Source organism: Erithacus rubecula (assembly GCF_903797595.1).
Source record: "Erithacus rubecula genome assembly, chromosome: 5".
In the NCBI taxonomy this organism is placed as follows: domain Eukaryota; kingdom Metazoa; phylum Chordata; class Aves; order Passeriformes; family Muscicapidae; genus Erithacus; species Erithacus rubecula.
In genome coordinates, this window is record NC_136687.1 from 53,195,817 (window position 1) to 53,216,161 (window position 20,345).

Below are 20,345 nucleotides of genomic sequence, written 5' to 3' on the forward strand. Positions count from 1 at the left end.
AAAAAGAAAAAGAAAAGAAAGACAAAAAAGGAAAAATTGTGCTTTTCTTTTCTTCTTCATGCAGTTTTCCCTCAGTACTTCCCTCCTCCTGGAGCCTAGGTGTTCATATTAACATCACAGTCATTTGCTTAATTTGGCAGTACAAGAGTGCAAAGCATCACATGAATCCAGGCTGATCAACCTTAGTGAGTCACAGCATCCTCCAAGCATGCCTTGGATAGAGGGAAAAATTTAACACAGAGGAGCAACTGAAGGCCAGTACATGGGGTTTCACAAAAGCTTTTCTTCACATGGTAGGTTGGAAAGATCTTAGGAGTGGGGCAGGGACTTCATCTCTGCTGGCATGTCTATACTTGATGTTGCCTTTACTTTTTCTCTCTGCCTGCAGCTTAGACAGCCCTTCCCCTGTCTCTGTCCCAAACACCAACAGATGAAAAAGAACTGCAGAGCTGCCTAATGCCTCATCTCTCCTGTGGTTGTGTTAATTTATTCCAGCTATTTGAGGGAACCATGAATGGCACCCCAGTAAGCCAGCTCAAACTGGTATAAAGGCAACTGATTTTCCCATCTTCTGTCATGACTAGTGTATAACTTCTATACTTTTCAGCTCTGATGTTTCTTTGCTTTTTTTCCCCCTTCCCTTTTGAGTCTCAAGCAGGTGGTACTTTGTGAAAACAGACCCGAGGAGCTATGTACCATGAAGCAGCCAGTTCGCCTCTTCACTGCCAGTCTTTTCCATCCTGTATTTCAGTGAAACTTGCCTTAAGTCCTGTTTCCTCTCAGCACATTTTAATCAAGCAAAAATCCTATTTACAGTGAAGAAATCCTGTTATAGTGAACAATCATGACATTGTTTTCTTGGACACATCTTGTTCACCTAAGCCTTCATTGTCTGCTTTGCCTTCCAATCATAAGCACACCCTTAAAAACCAACCTTTTCAACATAAAAATGTAAGGCAGATAGTGCAATTCAAATTAATGTGGATATTCACCTTTTGTTCCAGCTTATGATTTATATATTCTCTTTGGATGCTTCAGACACAAATCAGGAGGTCCAAAAGCCTCTCACTGGGAAAATGCAATTACTTCCAGGGCAAACCAGCAACCCACTGCAGACTCACTCCTAAAGCCTCTAGCCCAAACTCCTACCAGCTTCAGAGGATTTATCTGAATAAAAACTGAGCTGAAATTCTTCTGGGATTTTGTCCCAGAAATTTTTCATTCTCAGCCTTTAGTTTTGCACACCTGGTGGACTCACCTGAAAGAAACCAACATTTCTATTCTTGATTTTTTCACAACTCAACTCTCTTGATTTAGGGCAGTTACTAATAACAAAATATACTTTGAGAAGGAGTGCTTTGAAGTGCGTACTATTTCTTCCTTTCTGGAATCTCTGTTCCCCTTCCAGGAGCATCTCACAGCCCTTCATGGCTGGTCCCATTTCTTCCTGAACATGGAGATCTTCAAACTGGCTACCAAGATTCTTTTTGCCCCCTCAACCTAAATTCCCCTCCTATAAGTAATTCAACACTATCATAAGAGTTCAGCTGGATTTATGAGGATAATGCTGACCCTTCCATTCCTCATACATGCCTTGGGGTATTTTTATCAGCATTGATACACCTCTGGAAAGCTGACTGGCTGCTGGATCTGAAGGATGGGGACCTGCTAAGGACATCAGGCAAGGGAAGGCATTACTGAAGAGAAGGCTCTTCAAAACCTCTCCTTAAAATAACATTGTAGCTAACTTGTAAAGAGCTTCTCACTCTTCTTTAACCAGGGTATGGAGGCAGAAAGAAGGGCATCCAGTGCCTCCCCTGCTTGCTTTGATTCAAAAACAGAATATGGCAGGGCACCCATATCTGCTTCCTCAGTTAAGAAAAAAAAAAAACAAAACAAAGAAAAATAAAGAAAACCTTGCCACAGCAGCACTGCAGAGTGCTGGCGGCATCGAAGAAGTTAATTAGCAACACTGAACTAGAGTTTAGGAGACGAGTCTTAATAAGTGTTGCTAAAAATATTACACTAGTCATTTCCAGAACAAACACAATCAGTGGCAGACGAGGGGGGAGAGCAATCCACACCCGTGAGCTGCCGTGGTGGAGGTATTTGCAGTGCGGAACAGGAATAAAGGCTGCTCATTTCAAAAATGCACTAGCAAAAAAAAAAAAAAAAAATCAGAATAACCATGTCCCAAGCCAGGCCACAGCAGGACTACAAGGAGCAGAAGGTGCTGGCACCACACAGGGCTCCAAGGTGCACAAATATAGCCTACACTGAAAGGGGAATGCCTTGAGAAAAAGCCTGGAAGTTCATAATCTTGGTTTGGGCTGGGAAGAAAGAAGCTGGCAGAGGCAACAGCTCAAAAATGGAACATCCAGGAGTCCCCTCTTGGGCTAAATCCCCAATCCCATGTAGACCCCCACCACTGCACACAAGCCAGCTACATCTGCTGCCCAAGGATGGACTAATCACTGAAATCATGTTTAAAAATCCAACACTCAAAGGCTGTCTTTGGTACACAATGCAGTCCTCCTCTCTCCTGCAAAAAGCTTCCTTGGACATTTGCTATGTGTCACCTCTTGCTCCCTGCTGCTGGCAAACTGCTCTAACCCAAAGTGCTGGCACATTCACAGCTGGGTTTGGTGCAGAGCACTTGCCCTGGACTGATAAGCCATGGTTGATGTCAGCATGACTCAGTGGTCTCCAACTCAATGAAAGAACAATTAATCAGGCCAGTTCCTCACTTGAGGAGCTCCCTGCAGAAGAGGAAAAGCCACTATCCTTCACTGGCAGTTAATGCTTTTCTCCCTAAGCAATCACCCCCCTATCTGCATCCCATGCTTGCTGCCAGAAACAGCTGTCTCAGCTTTTCAGACACTTCTTGGCAAAGTCCTTTCCCCCTCACGCTGTTTGACAGGATTATGAAGTGCCAAAGCCTCAGGCTGCTTTTGTTTTGAGGCTTGAAAGTGAAGTTTCAGTTTAATCATTTTGTCTCTTCCTGCCCTTCCCCGACTTCAACCATCCTGGCTGCCCACCAGCCCAGTCCCCAAGCACTCCCATGGGAACAGGACCCCAGCCCATGGATACAGGCATGGCCAAGGATACAGAAGGTATCCCAGTTTAGCTCATGGATGGGTTAGGTCTGCTGTACAGGTGTCTCAGAGCAGGAGCAGTGAACTGAGGAAGAGGAAGGCTGCTCCAACTCTGGTAAAGTTATCTGCTCTTCCATGCTAGTTTTATTTAGTGAAAAGGAGTAACCACACAGTTATTTGTACTGGAGAGACACTGAAGCTCCTCTCACTGTGCTGACCAAACAGTATTAATATTTATGACATGCTCAGCAAAGGGAGAATTTTGAAGCTGATGAATAATTGAACTTTTCAGGATTTTTGTGTGAGAAGGTAGACAAAAGAGCTCAAAATCCAGCTTTCCAGACAGAAAGTAGATACCCCTAATTTCAGAAGTCTAGTGTGGTATGATACTTCTTTATCATTTTTACTCAAACACTACTTTACAAAGAAGGCAAATTTAAAATGGGATAAAAAATAAGAGATGGACCAGGCCTCAAAATGGAGTATAAATGCAATATTGTCCTCCTGTCCCTTTGAGCTTCAGGTACTGTCTGCCCAACAAATGTAGGCTGAAAGGTCTGCTTGGTTGTAAAAGATGTTCTGCTTTTTTCACCTCCAAACTTAGACATCCCTGTTTCTCTTAGATAGCAAAAAGGGACTGAAATATTCATTGAGTGAATGTAACATGAATACGTGGGCAAATACTGGTGGATAAAAGCCAGGGCTCCAGTCACTCTGCATGTTTAGTAGAAGCTCCTGAAAGCAGGAGCTTATCTCTCTGAAAGCCTCCAGCAGCACTGTGCAACCAGCAGCTGTCACTGTAAGCAGTGAGGAGGAACAGCACTGAGACACTCAGGGATGCTCCTAGGTGGGAGGAAAGCAACTGGAAAGCAAAAACACAGGAGAAACAGCAATTAAACACTCAGCAGCTCCCTAAAAAATGGCCTTTGTTCACCAGGAGAAGCTGCTCATCAGAAAGGCTCAGCTGGTCTTTTAAAACACAGCACAGATTCAACTTCAGAGATGGCAAAGTGGCTTATCACAACGGGCTCTGAAGGGACAGCAACTCATATCCTGTGCACAAGTGGGATTTATTTCAGATTGCACAGCCCTCTGGATGTGTTCCTGGGTGAGGAAGGTGGGTGTCAGAAGCTCCCAGCTCCATGTGAGCACGGCACAGCTTTGACACACACAGGTTCCTCTGCCCACTGCCCACATTACTCAGCTGTCAAAGGGAAGGCCTCAGATTTATGATGTGAAAATTACATTTTAACGAGGTGTCATATGTGTTTAAAGTCCTTATTCATCACCATACTGCCACATCTTTTACCCAAGACATAAACACACTTAATTAGCATATTATAAGGACAGTCTGTTCACCTTATCTGCATTGTGAAACTGCTTCAGGAGGAAAAAGCATAAAACAACCCAAACATTCTGACTGAATAAAACACTTGCAATCACACGTCAAGACAGTATCCCACAACACTTGACAAAATGTGGAAGATAAAAGTTTGACATGCAGTTCAAACTCTGAGGTTCTTAAAATATCACAGATACCCATGTAATTTCTGTATCACATTTGTATCTGTACCACCAGAATAGCTGTTCACAGTGCTAATGTGAAATGTGTGGAAGCCACTTAAGCACATTTAGGCTGTATTGGAAGTCCCACATATCAGATCAGCATCTTCTTTCCACTGGGCATCTTTATTTATTAACTTCACACATCCATGGAACAGCCCATATGGAAATGCTTGGGTCACCTGGACATAATTCAGAATACCTTCTTGAAAACAGCTCTTTATTTCCCATGTCACTGGGAATGGCTGCTGGGACATCCAAGGCCACAATATGCACAATATGCAGAACCCAAATGCTCAGTCGGCAAATCCTGAGCCCTGGCAAGAGCTGCCAGCACTGGGACACTCTTACATTTAAAAGGCAGAAGTTTGGTCCCTGTGATGCCCAGGAGCCCTGGCTGGTGTGCAGGCAGGCAGGAGCTGTGCCTGCTCTGGCACAGAACCTGGAGATGTGTGTTTGTATGCAGCACAGTGCTGGGAGGCAGGATAGGAGCACTTCACCTTTTTGGAGAGGAAGGTTTGTTGATATTTTCTTGAGTTTATTTGCACAGAACGCATCATAAGTGAGTGATGATTAAAACAGTAACTCTGGTGAATATCAACTGATTAGGGTGCAGAAAATTTTCATGCTGTCACTACAGTCTTCTGTTTCCCTGTCTGCATATTTCCTCTGCATAGGACACATTAAAAAAAAAAAAAAAAACAACCCAAAAAAACCCCCCTGAATACTGTTCTGGGTTTAACTTCTTGAAGAACGAGAAGAGATGCAGAGCTATCCTTACTAACACTTCAAATTCAAAAACCCAATAGAAGCTACAAAGAAATAACTGAAAAACTCAACAGCATTTATGAAGAAGCATCCTCCAAAAAGCTCATTTTAAGGCCAAACAGCTGAAAGAAAATATACTTCAAAGGCTTTTGGTATCTTCAAGTTCACTTCTTGAGGGCAGACATTAATGATAGGCTTCTTGGGATTTGCAGGCAGTAAGAGTGTTTGCTTTCAAAACCACTTTTGGGATAAATTAAAAACAACCCCAGATAAAAGAGAAAAAAAAAAGAGTGGGGTAAAACCTTAAAATGCAGCTTTTCTCATTTCTGAGAAAAATGAATGGTTAGGTTTAATTCCATCAAGAGCTTTGAATTGCTCCTAGATCAGCTAAACTCAGCTTTCAGCACTTCAAAATATTTTGTTTCCCCTGCTAACTTCAACTCCTGCAGAAGCTGAGCACAGAAACTCCAGGATTTGACACTCACTCTCTCCAAGGGGTAAAAAAGCCCATTCTTTTAAATAGTAGGTAAGAGATGCTCTGCAACAACAAAAATCTCAAATATGTTCCAAAGCTACATGCACATATCTTTAATTAAAAATCACAGAAAATGCTTAGACACTGTGAACAGCAAGAGGATGTGAGCCCTGCCTTTCCTATAAATTAAGCAACTCCTGCCAACTCCCAGTTTCTCTGGACAGTTTGGGAAAAGACTGAAAATGCTTGATTCTGAAACTGCTTGATGCAGTTCCCAGAACCTGTATTTTATTTTAGATATCCCTAAAATGTATGATGCAAGTGATTTCAAAGATTTTAATAGCTATTTAAGTAGTTAAATATTTCACTTTTCTTGTTATGATCAATTTTTGGTTTTAAGAGCTCTTCTAAAACCTCACCCTTAATTGTTTTTTAACAACCCATATGTTCAACCCATCAATTTTTACAATCCTTCTTTTATTTTCTAATTAAGCTGATACTGTTTACAAATTTTGCTACTCAAATTGTAGCACCATGGATAATGCCTGCATTGAACATGGCTCTAATAAGGAGGAACACTGGTGATTTTTGAAGAGGAGAGAAACATATCCACAATCCACTCCATAAAAAAATTTAAAAATCCAAATAAAAATATCCTGGTTCTTCACTGCTTTCCCAGGGTTGTATCAGCTTCTGTTCCTGCTCTTTGGTGGAGGAGCTGGTTTTAAGCCAACCAGATATTCAGTGTTACATGTAAAGCAATGCAGCATGAAATTTGGTGCTAACCTGAAAATGGGTTGCATTGAACCTGGAATAGAAAGCACCATGAAGACCTGGTCTCCTGGCTCCTCTCTGCAAAAAAAGCCTGATGTCAAGCAACTATTTGCTCACCTGCTCAACTCAAAATCCTGTTTCAATAATTCATCTAAAATTGCTCCCACTAATCAGGCTATGTGGGTGTAATGGAGCAGTAAACTCCTCTAGTGAAGTTTATTTTTTTTCCTTCTCCTTGAAATGTCTTGGCCCATTCTTCTCATCAAAATATTCAGTTGCTATCAGAGCAGACCTCTCAAAAGTCCTATAACCTTGTAAAATACTGAGGTAATGGGATCCTTATGCAGTTTTGCTAGAAAGGAAATCCAGGTAATTTTCAGAGGAGAAAACCACATGTAAAATTCAGCCTTTTGTCCATGTTACAAAGCTTTGTACAAAATTTGCACACCAGAATATCAAAGAAGGTTCACCAGATTCCCTGACACCAGATTCACTCTCTCATTCCCACCACTCAAAGTTAAGAACTGCTTCAGCTTCCTGTCTGAGGCACTGGAGGATTCTAAATTCTCATCCAGACCAGAGTGACACAAAGATAAATCAAATCCTTGCACTTCACAGACTTTCAGTCCCCTGTAAGGTTTTCACCTACTCTCCCATTTCACCATCTTACACTATGAAAAAAGTGAGAACAATATCTTTTTTCCAATAGGATTTTTTCCATTTTTAGGTTTTTCATTGATTAAAGCTGTTTTTTTTTTCTTCTTCTATTTTTTTTTTTTTTTTTTTTTTTTTTGTATTAAAGCTGCTATTACTGACAATGGTTACTGCATCAAAAAGCATCAGCAAAAAGTCCATTATAATACCTGGAAATAATTCAGTAAAAAGAAGAGAAACTCTGTGAAATGGAAGGGATGCAATTGATTTCCACTTCTTGGGGATAGCCAATAGCTCACAAATTGCTCTGCTTCACTTCACCATACAGAAGGTACACGCTTGTCATTAAGTTTGGAGAATGAGAAGTATTACTTCATTTTTTACTCATCTGAGATCTTGCAAAGGTCAACATCATTGAAAATATCTCAACTCCTTAACAGTCACCCAGTTCTTGTTCATCTGCTTCTTCAAGATTTTCTTCTCCCTTTCTTTATATTTTGTCAAAAAAAATCCCAATTTCACTGCCAGTTTACTACTTTTATTCTGTCTCTTGTCAGATTTTCATACCCACAATTTCTTTCAGCATCTCTTGATCAATTTTCATTTTATATGGGTAACAGGCTGCACACAGAAAATCTCATAATCAGAAATCTTTCCACTTTTCTTTTGCAATCTAAAGCCCCAAATCCACTCGCCCACTTTCAAGCTTCTTACTTAAAAAAAGAAGTGTTTCAGAAAAAGCCATGTTATGAGTTGAATACTTTGCTGTCCAAATTATATTAGTTCTGTTCTTTTTCTTACTTTTTCAGCCTTTCAAAGTCCACCATAAGAACTACCTGATACTATGACTACATCAGTGAAGTAACAGCCAATTAAAATGACTGAGCAGATCCTCTTTAGAAATTCTTGCAACAACATACAAGCTTGGCCACAGTGTAGGCTGAGTCTAGTTATCAGTAAAGTGGCAACTTTATAATTGCAAAATTATGATGGAGTTGATAAAGGTAAGGGAATATACCTAAGTAACTACCATCACAATTTCTAACAGGAAAAAAGGTGGAAAGCTGGGAAATCTCTGGGGCCCAGATGATCCTCTAAGATAAAGTATAGTAAGTCACAATAAATCATGAGATGCTTTAAAAAGAAAGAGAAACTTTACAGAAAATAAAGCAAGAATTAAGAGGATTTTGTTGATTCTCCTCCTGACTCCAGACACACACTTGTGGATGTATGATCACATATTCAATTAGTCTCAGCTTCTCTAAAAATACAAAACTCCCCCAGCTTAATGAAACAAAGTAATTTAAACTGAAAGGCAGTTTTCCTCCAGCTGTTTGCAACAACATCTTCCATGCTTTGTTTTGTTAAAATTCCTGCAGGACGAAAAAAGATCTGATGATGTACAAAAGAAATTTGATTCAGGAGAAAAGATGGCTATCCCTGTGAATAAAAGCATGGGAATCTGGAAATTGTTTCAGGCTACTTATGTGTAGATACTCCTTTGTCCATTTCATTCCAACTAAGACAAAAAAAAAAAAAAAAAAAAATTCTATGCATATTAATGTCTTAATAGGCATTATAGGTCTGTGGTGGGGCTTTATTTGCAGGAACTCAGCCAAATCAGTAAGACAGAAGCGTACTTCAATTTTACACAAAAATAAATGTATAAAAAAAAAAATTAGTTTGGTATTAAACCCCTTACCTGCTCTGCTGTCCAGCGGGCCAAAATCCAAGGAGTATTTTACAACGTGATAGTTGTTCCACACATACAGGAGGTTGTCCCGGGGATTATAATCCACAGCAGCAATATACTGGTAGGAGTTTGGAAAGGGCACATCCACCATGCTATCCTTGCTTTGGTCAGTGTTATATATGTAGTCTATTTTATTCCCCGTGGCTTCATTGTCGTCATCTTCGTACACCGACTTCACCACGTATAAAATCCCACAGATCATGAAGGCATTAGAGGCTGACCTCTTGTCATAGGCGGTATCCCACGTCCCTTCGATCCTTAACGTGTAAGGGTTCAACTGGCTAATGACAATTTTGCCATTGTTCTGTTCTGTTGCATAGATGACCCAGAGCCCGTTCTCATCCACGGCCAGGTCGATGTCGGACTTGCCCCCCCAGCGGTAGGGCGAGGTGTCGTGGTAGTTGGCGTTGGCGATGATGGCCTCGCCGCTCTTGATCCTGGTCCGCAGGTCGAACTTGACGATGTTCCTGGTGCGCTCCTTGTTGAAGAACAGCGCCCCGTCGTACACCACGAAGCCCGTGCCGTCCACGCGGTGCGGGAGCTTGTAGGTGGTGGTGGGCCGGCCGGCGATGAAGTCGTCCTTGGAGGAGTATTCCGTCAGCGTGTCCGTCCGGTACGGCGTCCAGGGCATGTAGTAGATCTTGTCGGAGGCCTGCAGAGGGTCCTTGCACCAGGCGCCCGACTGGTGGTCAGACTCAAAGAGGTGTTCGCTCTGGTAAACTCCCTTCAGCAGCCCAGGGCAAAGGAAAACTGTCGCAGGGGAGAAGAATTTAAAACAAAAACACAAGTTAATGACGGTTCAGGGCTGGCTGGCCCAACATCTCAACACCTTCTAGGCCCGGAGCAGAGGGCACCTGAGATGAGAGGAAACCCAAGAGCAGTGCCTTGTAGCTGCAGACTATCCTTCCTGCCCACCATATCTCTGGAGCAAGACCTGCTCCACCAAACTGGGCTTCTTCCTCCCCCCGCTTTTTCTATCAGCTGTGGCTCGTTTTCTTATTGCTTTTCGAATCTATTTTTACACGTATACTTACTCGGACCACTCGCTTTTGTAAACTCTGAAATGAATATGTGCCCCCAAAGGAATTCTGGGTTTGTATTTCCAAATTATATTCTGCAGTGAATCTGTACCTACTAGGTGAAGGGCTAAACTCCGAGGGAATTGATCCACATATTTATTTGAACAGCCCACAGAAGAGTGGCCTAGAAATGGAAATAAGAGAAAGAAATTCCCATCCTTACAGCCCAAGTGATATTAAATATTTAAAGGATACCAATAGCAAAGCAGAGGCAAATCCCTTAGCAACTCAGAAGAGCGTTTAAAGCAAAGGGGGAGGGGGGAACACCCATCTGGAGTATAACTAGAAATGAGACTTTCCAAGCTGCTACAGGACACATGAAACATGCAGTCCACACAATTAAAAACGAATGACATATGGATGCTGAAAGGAAAAGACAAGGAAGAAAGGAAGAAAGGGAAGAAGGAAGGAAAAGAATAAAGTTTGCTGGAGAGGAACCCAATGTCTAGATTTTAATCAGTTAAAAAATGTCCTGTTAAATATAGTAGTAATTCAAACTTAAAAACATACACCTTCTATTGTTACATGAGAGGAGCACAGAGGAGCAGTTTGACTAACTGGGATGCTTTGCTGCTCAGACTTCAGGGGGGCTGACAGGGGCCAGGACCTGGGAAGAGGCTCAGCCCCACTGGAACACCACCACCGAGGGGCCGGCCGGCTGCATGGACGGACGGATGGATGGATGGGGAGGCAAGAGGAGGGATGCTGCGGAGCAAACCTGGCCCTCGCCATCCCTGCAGCACCCTCCTGGCCTGGAGGCACTGCACACCCTTTGGGGGAGAATATGGTCTGGTTATTGGGCACGCTGATCTCCGTGAGAGCACAGGGCGCTGACGATGGGATGGGCAGGGAGGCATGAAGAAGCATCCCACCGGCAGATGGGATTCCGCATTCACACTTCCTGCTCGGAGCGTTTTTGTTAAGTGCAGAAATTGGAAATGTTGTCTGGAGAGCAAGACAGGAGGAAAATCAGATTTAATAACCAGTGTAAAATTATATAGATCCATTGGAGTCTAAGTAACCACGCAGAGTTGCTGAAAAAGGGGTGCCATTTCCAAGAGGCTTTTATGCCATAATTAGATATACTTATGCACATACATATGTATGCACACCTTCCAAATTCTTTGGGGCAGGAAAAATATCTAAGCCTTTGAATAGAAATTTAATGGGGGAAAAAAAAAAAAAAGGTGGCACTGGTAAAAACTTTTCAGCAAATATGAGTTATCTGGTGAAGTTGAGCAGCAGAGATACTAAATAAACTTTAACAAAAAGGTAGTGAGAATTAATGACAAAGTATTTCAACTAAAACGTTAAACTGTTAAATAACTTAGCCTATACATAAGTAATATATATATATAATTTGAAAGGTATTTAATTACCTTTTTGTTCCACTTCTATTGTAGAGAGAGAGGTAAAGAGAGAAAGGAGAAAAGAGAATAGATTAATGGTACTGTATTGGCCAGGTACTTTTCTTTACCTCTTTCATAAGAAAAGGAAGATTTATTAATTTACTTTGGTATGTGAGCATTTATATATAAATATATATAAACCTTTCCTTTGATATATACACTGGATAATATGCAGACAAGCTGAACAAAATACAGATAAATTTTAACTTTAGAAAAATCTGGCAGAAGAAAAAAAAAGCCCAACACTTGGGACATATAAAGAGCCCCCTGGACTCTACCTTGTCAGCAGCAACCTTGGACTAGTTTCACAGAGCAAAATGAAATACCCATTAAGTGAAATATGACTGATACAGCTTTATGCATAGAATAAAAAATGCAGTGAGAAACTTTATATAATATACATCTTCATATATTTTGCCAAAATCCTGTAAAACAGAGATCCCTACCTAAAACAGGAGAATATTAACTTATGATGTGAAAAGAAAACTTAGGAGAGTCAAATGAAGCATATCCGTGGATGTTCGCAGACTCCTGTCCTTTGTCTTGGAGAAACACACTTTAATAAAGTTGGAAAGAAGCACTGAAAACATTGTAGCACTTATAAACAAGATCCCAAAGATTCACAGTGTTAACGAGACAAAAATATATAAGCATTATTTAAAAGCCCAACCCCAGAACTTGCTGGATATTTTAATGTCAATTATTCACCATGCATCATAATGCTGCTGAAGAGACTGGATAAAGCCCCTTTTGGGTGGAATAAATAAATGAAGCACACTTATTAATCCTTAAATACTCAGTACTAGTTTCTACACCTTCCAACCTCCTGGAAGAAGGTTTGGGGGTCCTCATCCAAAAGCCTCCTGCAGTTGTGGGACAGGCCCTGACTTCTCCCAGCACGGTGGGGACTGAGAGCCTCCGCACCCCCAGCCCTGGTGTGCTGGCTCCATGGGGCCTCTTCCCCAAAGGATAAGGGAAGACAGGCCCCATGGAACATCAGAGGGGAAGTGAGAACCTGCCAGCAAACCAGGATGGCTGTGACAGCTGAGAGATCCCTGTGTGGAGGAGCAAGACAGGAAAGTGAAGGTGTGCGTACGTTTTGCTGCCCAGAGTTCACTCCAGCCCCTTCCAGACTGAGACGCTTGCCAAGCGTCCTCTGCTGCTGGCATTGCAAAACTCTCTGCGTTCAAAAGTCTCGTTCGCTTGGATGGGAAACTGCAGGCTTGGAGGAAGAACAGTTTCAGGGCAGGGCTGCAAATGCTCTGGCTAGACATGTGGATCTACACATCCCTGTCCAGAGAGGCTGGAGCCAGCTGCAGCTCCCATAACAAGTGCTTCCAAACTCCAACAGCCCTTTCACCTGGGCTTTGATTCAGACGCCTTCCTACCTCATAACTGGCTAAGGTTAAAGGCAAATGTTTTCAACATGTGGCTGTCAGGGCTCTAGGGACCAGAGACAATGTACTTGAGTGCAATCTGGTTTTGCAAGGGAAGGAGCCAGCAAGATTAAAAGGCTCCAGACTCAGCAATCGGAGAAACCCACATAGCACTTGTTCTCTCCATCCTGGGCTGTGGCAGGTCACAGTTAAGTAAGGTATTCAGAAAAGCATTAAATGTCCCTGGCAAAAGCAAGAAGGCAACATGACAGATCCCCAAATGTATGGCTTCACACTGATTCCCCTGGCTGATGGTATGCAGTACCTCTGGCAGCACAGAAAGTAGTAATTTACATTTCCAAATGCACAAAAGCTTTTGCAATGCATTCAAACAACAGTGTGATATTGTAAACCAGGGAGAGAAAAGCTTCTAGAGGAGATAATATATTTGTGGCCAGCTGAGCTGTGTGACCTGAAGTGTTGATTACCCTTATCCTGAATAGCTCATATGTGTTATTAACACTCACTGCCATATCCAGCTCCCTTATAATTCTGAACACGGATGTGTTTTGGTGACCTTCTGAAGAGTGCTTCTATTGTATGTACCACAAATACATATTTTCCCTCTGCTAATTTAAGACTTAATGCTTTTGAATTTCAATAATTACTCAGTTTTTATTGGGGCGCCATATTCTTCAGACAGGTTCCATGAGAAGCTTGGATTTAGCTCATTGAACAGTATTAAAATAAAGGATCTAATTAGCCTGATTATTCCTTCAGTTACACAACATACCACTGCAAAATTGTCTTCAAAAACTACTGGTAGAATTTTCTTTTTAATTTTGCCCAGCTACAGATAATTCTTCATCTCTCTAATACCTGTGCCAGTCTACAGAATTTAACTACTGATGACAGCACAGCATGCACCTTACTTTCCTACACAGATCTAAGGGAAAAAAACAGGTACACACAGGTTTTACTCTTATAGTGAGGTCTTCCATTCCTGCAGTCACTGCATGGGTGGAGAACAAGAGTATTTCACCTTGATTCCCTACAGTGGTTGCCAGTGCCATTGACTTCAACAGTGCCAGAAGCCAAAAGGAAATCAAGGACCACTTGCTATGTCTGAGGGGACTTATTAACAAGACTTTCCATACAGACACACAGTTTTTCTCGTGATTCTTCAGATGGGAGGAAAACTGAGAACAACGTGCAATCCTGAGCCTCTACAGCCTGTCCCCAAGCAGACTCCTGCCACCCGCTCAGAGGAACCACACAAAAGCATTAATTAAATGTTCTTAGTATTGCTGTGTCGAGCTCTGAAAACACACTCTGGCACAATTAACACTAGAACAACATTAACTGCTCATTTTCCCACCGCCACATTGAATTGCACTCAACTATTTAAGGCACAAGTACAGAGTGGCAGAGCTGTATAGAGAGCATCTCCCTGGCACTGCTTCAACACAACAGCAGCATAAAACTCCTGGAAAAGAAATATGGGAGTAGGGGAATGTTAACAGGCAATTGCAAAAGTAGTGCAAAAATCTGTGCCCTGTACTTTGCTAATTTGTTTCTTTTTTGGTTTTTTTCAGGGCGGATGTTTATTAGTGTAATAAGTGACATCCATTCCCTGATCCTGTCCTTCACAGATCTGATTGATTTAATATCCTCAGACTAATAATTAGTACACTCAGTGCTAAACACATAGTTAATGACAAAACAGAAGAACTAAAAAAACCCAGGCTTTTGAGGCTGACCTCAGCAGCAACAAGCTGCAGCTTCTCAGCCATGCTGAGAATGCTTTTCATGCCAGATGTGGCTGCTGCATCTTGTAGCCACAACCAACTTGACCACATGCATAGGCAGGTGAAGAGGAAAAGCAATTTACATGTTTGTCCCTAAGAAACAGCCCCATCTGTGGGTCCTAGGTTGAACAGGGATATGTTGGAGAAGCTGCAAATGTACCAAAGCACCCCAAAGCATACCCATGCAGAGGCTGCTCACAGGTGAAGGTGCTTTTCTTTTTTGAAGGCATGGTTGAGTCCTAGAGTTACAGTAAGAAAAACAAGAGACACGTTCAGAATTCAGGGCAGCAGCAGATCTAAAATAAATATACCTAAACCCAGGGAATGAAAATCACAGAGTCACAAAATGTTTTTTGTTGGAAGAGACTTTCAAGACCACGCAGTTCCAACCACCCAGCAATGGGCAGACACATTCTGCTATGCAGGTTGCTCAAAGCCTCATTAAAATATGAAAATACTTTTTTTTTTTTTTTTTTTAATTAATTTGCATTTCAAACCCACTCAACCCGCCATATATGGTTTACCAGAAGAAAAGCTAAGAGAGCTAGCTTGGCGTTTATACGACACGTTCTGGCAACCTGAGGTTCAACATGCTGCAGAAGTACCAATCTCTGCCTCTTTTTTTTCTCCCCACACATAATTAAAGTGACAGAAGAGACCACACAGCCAAGTTCAGTGCTCACTCCGTGCAGCACAGACACAAAACAAAGTACATGGCACCATTTCTCTCATCCACCCACTCCTAGGAAAGCCTGGGTCCCATGGCAGTGCAGGTGGGCAGACACCAAACCCCAAATGCCTCAAGAATGGGAACACTGCCACATCCACTGCAGCAGGATTAGCCAGCAGAAAGCCAGGTGATATTTTGGCTCTAGGCAAAAGAAACCCAACAGCAATGCAATGGTCTTTGGGTTCGCTCCCTCCACTGCAGCTGTCCTCCCTACAGAAGTGATCAGCCTTTGTCCCCAACCTCCACATCTGTCCCCAGGTCATAACTAAACTCAAGTCCTGTCAGTCCCAGTGAAACACCCATTTTCTGAGTATTTAATGTAAAAAGTCTGAACTTGCAACAGGGGAAAACCTCTTGAGTCTTGGCTCAGCTGCAAGAACAAAGAATGGAAGAATCAGGTTTTCTAAGACTATTTTACTAATACATACTACTATTGCTATTTTTCCATTTTTTGCTGCTAAGTCTTCCTTTACTTTGATTTTTCTTTTTTTCCTCAACACGATGGGTTTTCTAGAAGACATTTAAATGGAGAACAGACCCCATTAACATTACTGGAATTTTCAGTCAAAGAGCAACCTGACACTTGAATGTAAAGCACTCAGACTTTCATTCTCCAGCCAGAGGAATGAAGAAATTATTCTTATCAAGTATATCACCATGAATTATCTTTCCTGTGGCTGACAATTACTCTTGTGAAAGAACATTCAGCCTTCAGCCTCTCCAATGGAGTTCTCCACCAGACAAAAATTATTTTACAAGGTAAGCTGCAAAGTTTGTTTAGGTTTAAACTATTACAGTGGTGGAAGCAATTTAATTTGTAACATTATTTTAAGGTGTCAGTAAACAGAGTACTTCCTTCTTCTTGGCTCTATATAACTATGTGTGCATATTAGACTCTCTACTATAATGCTGGGAAAAAAATGTCTGGATTTATTGCACAAGACCTCTGCATTCTTTTCACAGCAAATGAAGAGTTAATCCTTTATTTAACAAAAAAGAGGAATAATTTCGCTTAACTTCCAGATCACATTTTTAATATACTATCTAAGCACCAGTAAACAAAGGTGCTCTGAGTGTTTTGTGCTACAATGGCTTCATGTAACACATTCCCAAAATTACCACCTCCTAATTAATTCTGCTGTAAAATACAAAGATTAGAAACATCAATAATCTATGCTTTCATGAACCACAACCTAAATTAGATCCTTAAATATGGTATCTATAGATCTGCAGAAATCAAAGCTGTCGTTTCTTATAAGTGGATTTTTTTTTCCTCCTTAGATTTTCATTCATCTGATAAATTTGTGAAACCTTTCAAACCATTAATTTGGGCTTCCTTAAAATGTCAGTGCTTTCAGTCTGCTTTTTAATACATAATAACTAAATTTAATAGATGTTCACTAAAATAAAACTAAGGATTATTAATGTTAAAATACCTGTCAGTGTAACTTAAAGTCATCAGGACCCAGGAAACCACTAATATACATTAAGTCCTGTCCACTAGAGGTTTCTGTGAGATGAAAGAAGTTATGGCTTCCTACAAAATTGCCTTGTGTATTCTAGATCAAACTTCAGGCTATTCTGGGAGAAAGCCATCATTTTGTTAAGACATTCATACAACACATGACAGGCATCACAGGCCCAAACTCTCACACGGACTCTCCCACAAAACCCAAGCAATAACAAATGCTTTTCCATGGCACTGTCCCCTTGAGGCAAATTTTCTAGGAGCTTAAATGTTATACCTCATTTCCTAATTTTAGGTACTAAAGCACACACATGAAAAATATGCCTTTAAATATTTTGCAAAGGGAGAACCAAAAATCTCTCCTGCAGAAAGCAAATGAAACTTGAGGATTCTGAGTTTTGGGATTAAACAGATCCATGCTGTGTGCCTGGCCCTGCAAGAGAAGCAAACAGTGAGCTGGTTCTCAATGGTTTTGCAAACATTTGGATTTCCTGAAATTCTGTGCATAATTTCTATTCTTTTTTTGCCTCTCTCCCCTCATTATTATTCCAGGTGGCAGTCACAGTGACTGGCTTCTCTGAAGAAGCAGACATTTAATCAGCTTCAGCAGATACTGAATGTGATTGTGCTGTACTTCTAAATGTATTATTCCAAGAGATAAATATTTTTTTCTCGAGTAAAGATAATTCACTTAAGATATAATGAGTCCTGAAATATACTGCACTGGAAAGAAAAGAAGCAGCAGGAATTGTTATATTCAAAGTTCATCTTCAGAAGAAATATCTGATTTTTTAATGTGTATAAATCTCTTTTGTAGATGAGATTTTATGTTTAGAGCATCATTTCAAAGATAAAGCGACCTGAAAAACAAATTCATCCCTGAATTTGGGAAACAAAAAAAGTTGTTTATGCTATTCCAAGTGTTCATCAGAGCACTGGCCACCACTCACTACCCTCACAAATAGACAAGTTGCTCTCGACTTCTTGTGCACCATCATTTTCCTTTTAAATCCACCAATTAAAAAAGAAGCAGCAATATGAGTGAGCATGAGAAAGGGAAGGTGGGGGGGGGGGGGGAAGGACTGTACAAGTACTGTGCAAAATTCAATTAAGGCTACAGGTCATTCAGCCAAACTTTCCCTGGCAGTTGGCCTCATATTGTTCCCAATACAACAGCAGATGAGTGAGCTGCCATTAAATTACAGCAGAATCAGCCACCTGGACATCATTCTCCCATAACAAAAAAAAAATAATTGAAAGCACAGCTCCAGAAAGGGAGGTAAGCACTGCAGGGCTGCCCCTCTGCAGCACTTGTTCTGTGGCTGGCTCCTGCTGCCATGAAGAGCCTGATGCTGAGCACCCACCAGCCTCTTGCAGCATAAACGAGACCTGGAGAGCCAGTCTCTCCAACAGAGACATGAATTAAACCTCAGCCAGGCTCTAAGCTTCCTTATAAAATGGGAGAGAGGCATTACTGTGCATCTGTGCATTACTTACAGCTCCAAGCCTAAACAAGTTAAAAAAAAAAAAAAAAAAAGCTGAGCTTTTCTCCAGAACATTTATTTAATACTGCCCTTCTAAAAAGGGTCTGGGGGCAAACTGAGTGCCTACGAAGATGCTGCCCCCCTCCATCAAGGAAGGCTTCTATGCACACAGAGGGGGACCAAGAGGTGCTCACAGGAAGGTTTGATGTTCCAGGGCTGCTGAGTGTGGTTTATGAGGGCAGGAACATACATCTAATTCCCAGTGCTGCCAGCTCAGCCCAGGAGAGTTCAGAGACAGGGTACAGAGAGACAAACTGACACAGTGCTTAAAGACCCACAACAAAACAGCTGTTTAGGAAACAAATAACCTTGTCTGGTAAAAATAAATCCCAGAGAGCTCTTGTAGTCAAGTTTGAGTCTAGGTCTCATTGCCTTTGCTCATTCAGCCATTGTGACTGGATCAGGAAAACAGACCCAAGATAGACACGCCACTTATTCCTCCTTTTGGGATTTCATATGCATAGTAATATCACATGGCATAGCTAGGCAAATGTAGCTAACTAGGAATAATTATTATTTGCATGGGTTTCTAAAATATATTTCTTGCCTCCTTACCTGACTTAAAAATGAAAGAAATCCTGAAGTCTCTTAAAGATTTGTCCTCATCCAGGAAAGAGCAAGATCTGGGATGTCAAAAGCCTGACAGAGCCATCAAGGCAAACATTAGATGTCTTGCCTTAAGCAATAGGTGGGAAAGGAAAAATATCTTAGGTGGGGGAGCACTGAATGAAAGCTCCGTGTCTTTCAGTCCGATCTCTCTCCAAAGAGGAATAAACTGTTTGTCACCCTGCCAGCCATGAGACTAGCTATAAAATAATAGATTCCACAGGCCCAAATGAGGCTAATCATGATTGCCAAGGCATGTCTGAGCTGTGAGAAGTGAGTGAAATCTGATGCTCTTCAGAGAAAACATTTATTGAAAAGCTCTTTGCTCTGCAATAAGCCTTGGCAGTTCTCTCCTGCCTTGGAGTATCTACCATATTTCTCGTTTGATTGCAAGGCATATTGCTGACAGCAGCTGCTATGGCTGAGTTTCCTTTAATAACGCTCTGGTAGGTAAAACACCACTTCTTTTTAGCTATTGAGAGAACGGTCAGGAAGGATTTTGTATCAATTGCCTCTGTCAATAGTACTTATTCTTAAGTGTCTCCAACTGGATGCTGTAGTAAAATGCCCATCAAAATCAGAAAAGGATTTCCACAAAGACAAACAAAGTGACACGTTTGTTTTCTCCTCTACGAATTGGCAAAGCACCTACAAAGTAACTGGAGAGGAGGGATTTTACTGCAGCCACTTTGGAGAGCAAGTGAAGAGCAGGGGAAGGAGATGTTGAAACTTAAGACTGGTCCTTTGGAACAGATCTTACAATCTGGTGTAAATTTTACCAACATCTGCTATTTAAAAAAGAGAAGATGAAAAAAGGAAGCAAGGCGTGCCTCCTAGCATTTTTAGGCCAAAGTAATTAACACCAGTGTGCTGTATGTGTGTGTACATATGTGCACATATGCAGAGGAGTGGCTTCCAACTTCTGAAGATTTAAATAATTAACCCAAGCATGTGTCACACGCTCACATGTGCAATGCAAAGATACTGGCACAGCTCACACTTCGAGGCACATTCCTAAAACACTCCAAAGAACGACTCTGACACATCCCATCTACACACTGCTAAAGCAAGTATTGCAGGAAACTGCTTGGGAGCCTTCACTTCATCTGTTTTGCTCCAGCCCCCTGTGCTCAGAGTGAACCAAGCTCAGCTGAGAGGCAGATGTTTCACAGGAGATTGTGTGCTGATCAATCGCCAAAGGCTCCCGTGCCTTCCCCCAGCTCATGCTCCAGATGTGCAAGGG

General features: G+C 41.6%; 1 protein-coding gene across 8 annotated transcripts in view; it reads right to left on the reverse strand.

Annotated features, from left to right (window-relative positions):
- Positions 1-20,345, reverse strand: part of ADGRL3 (adhesion G protein-coupled receptor L3) — a 478,112-nt gene that overhangs the window by 159,237 nt on the left and 298,530 nt on the right. For all 8 annotated transcript variants that reach the window (XM_079307369.1, XM_079307366.1, XM_079307362.1 and 5 more), the window contains one exon: positions 9,032-9,832. In XM_079307369.1, the coding sequence (XP_079163495.1) occupies positions 9,032-9,832 (801 nt within the window). The remainder of the gene's footprint in view (positions 1-9,031; positions 9,833-20,345) is intronic.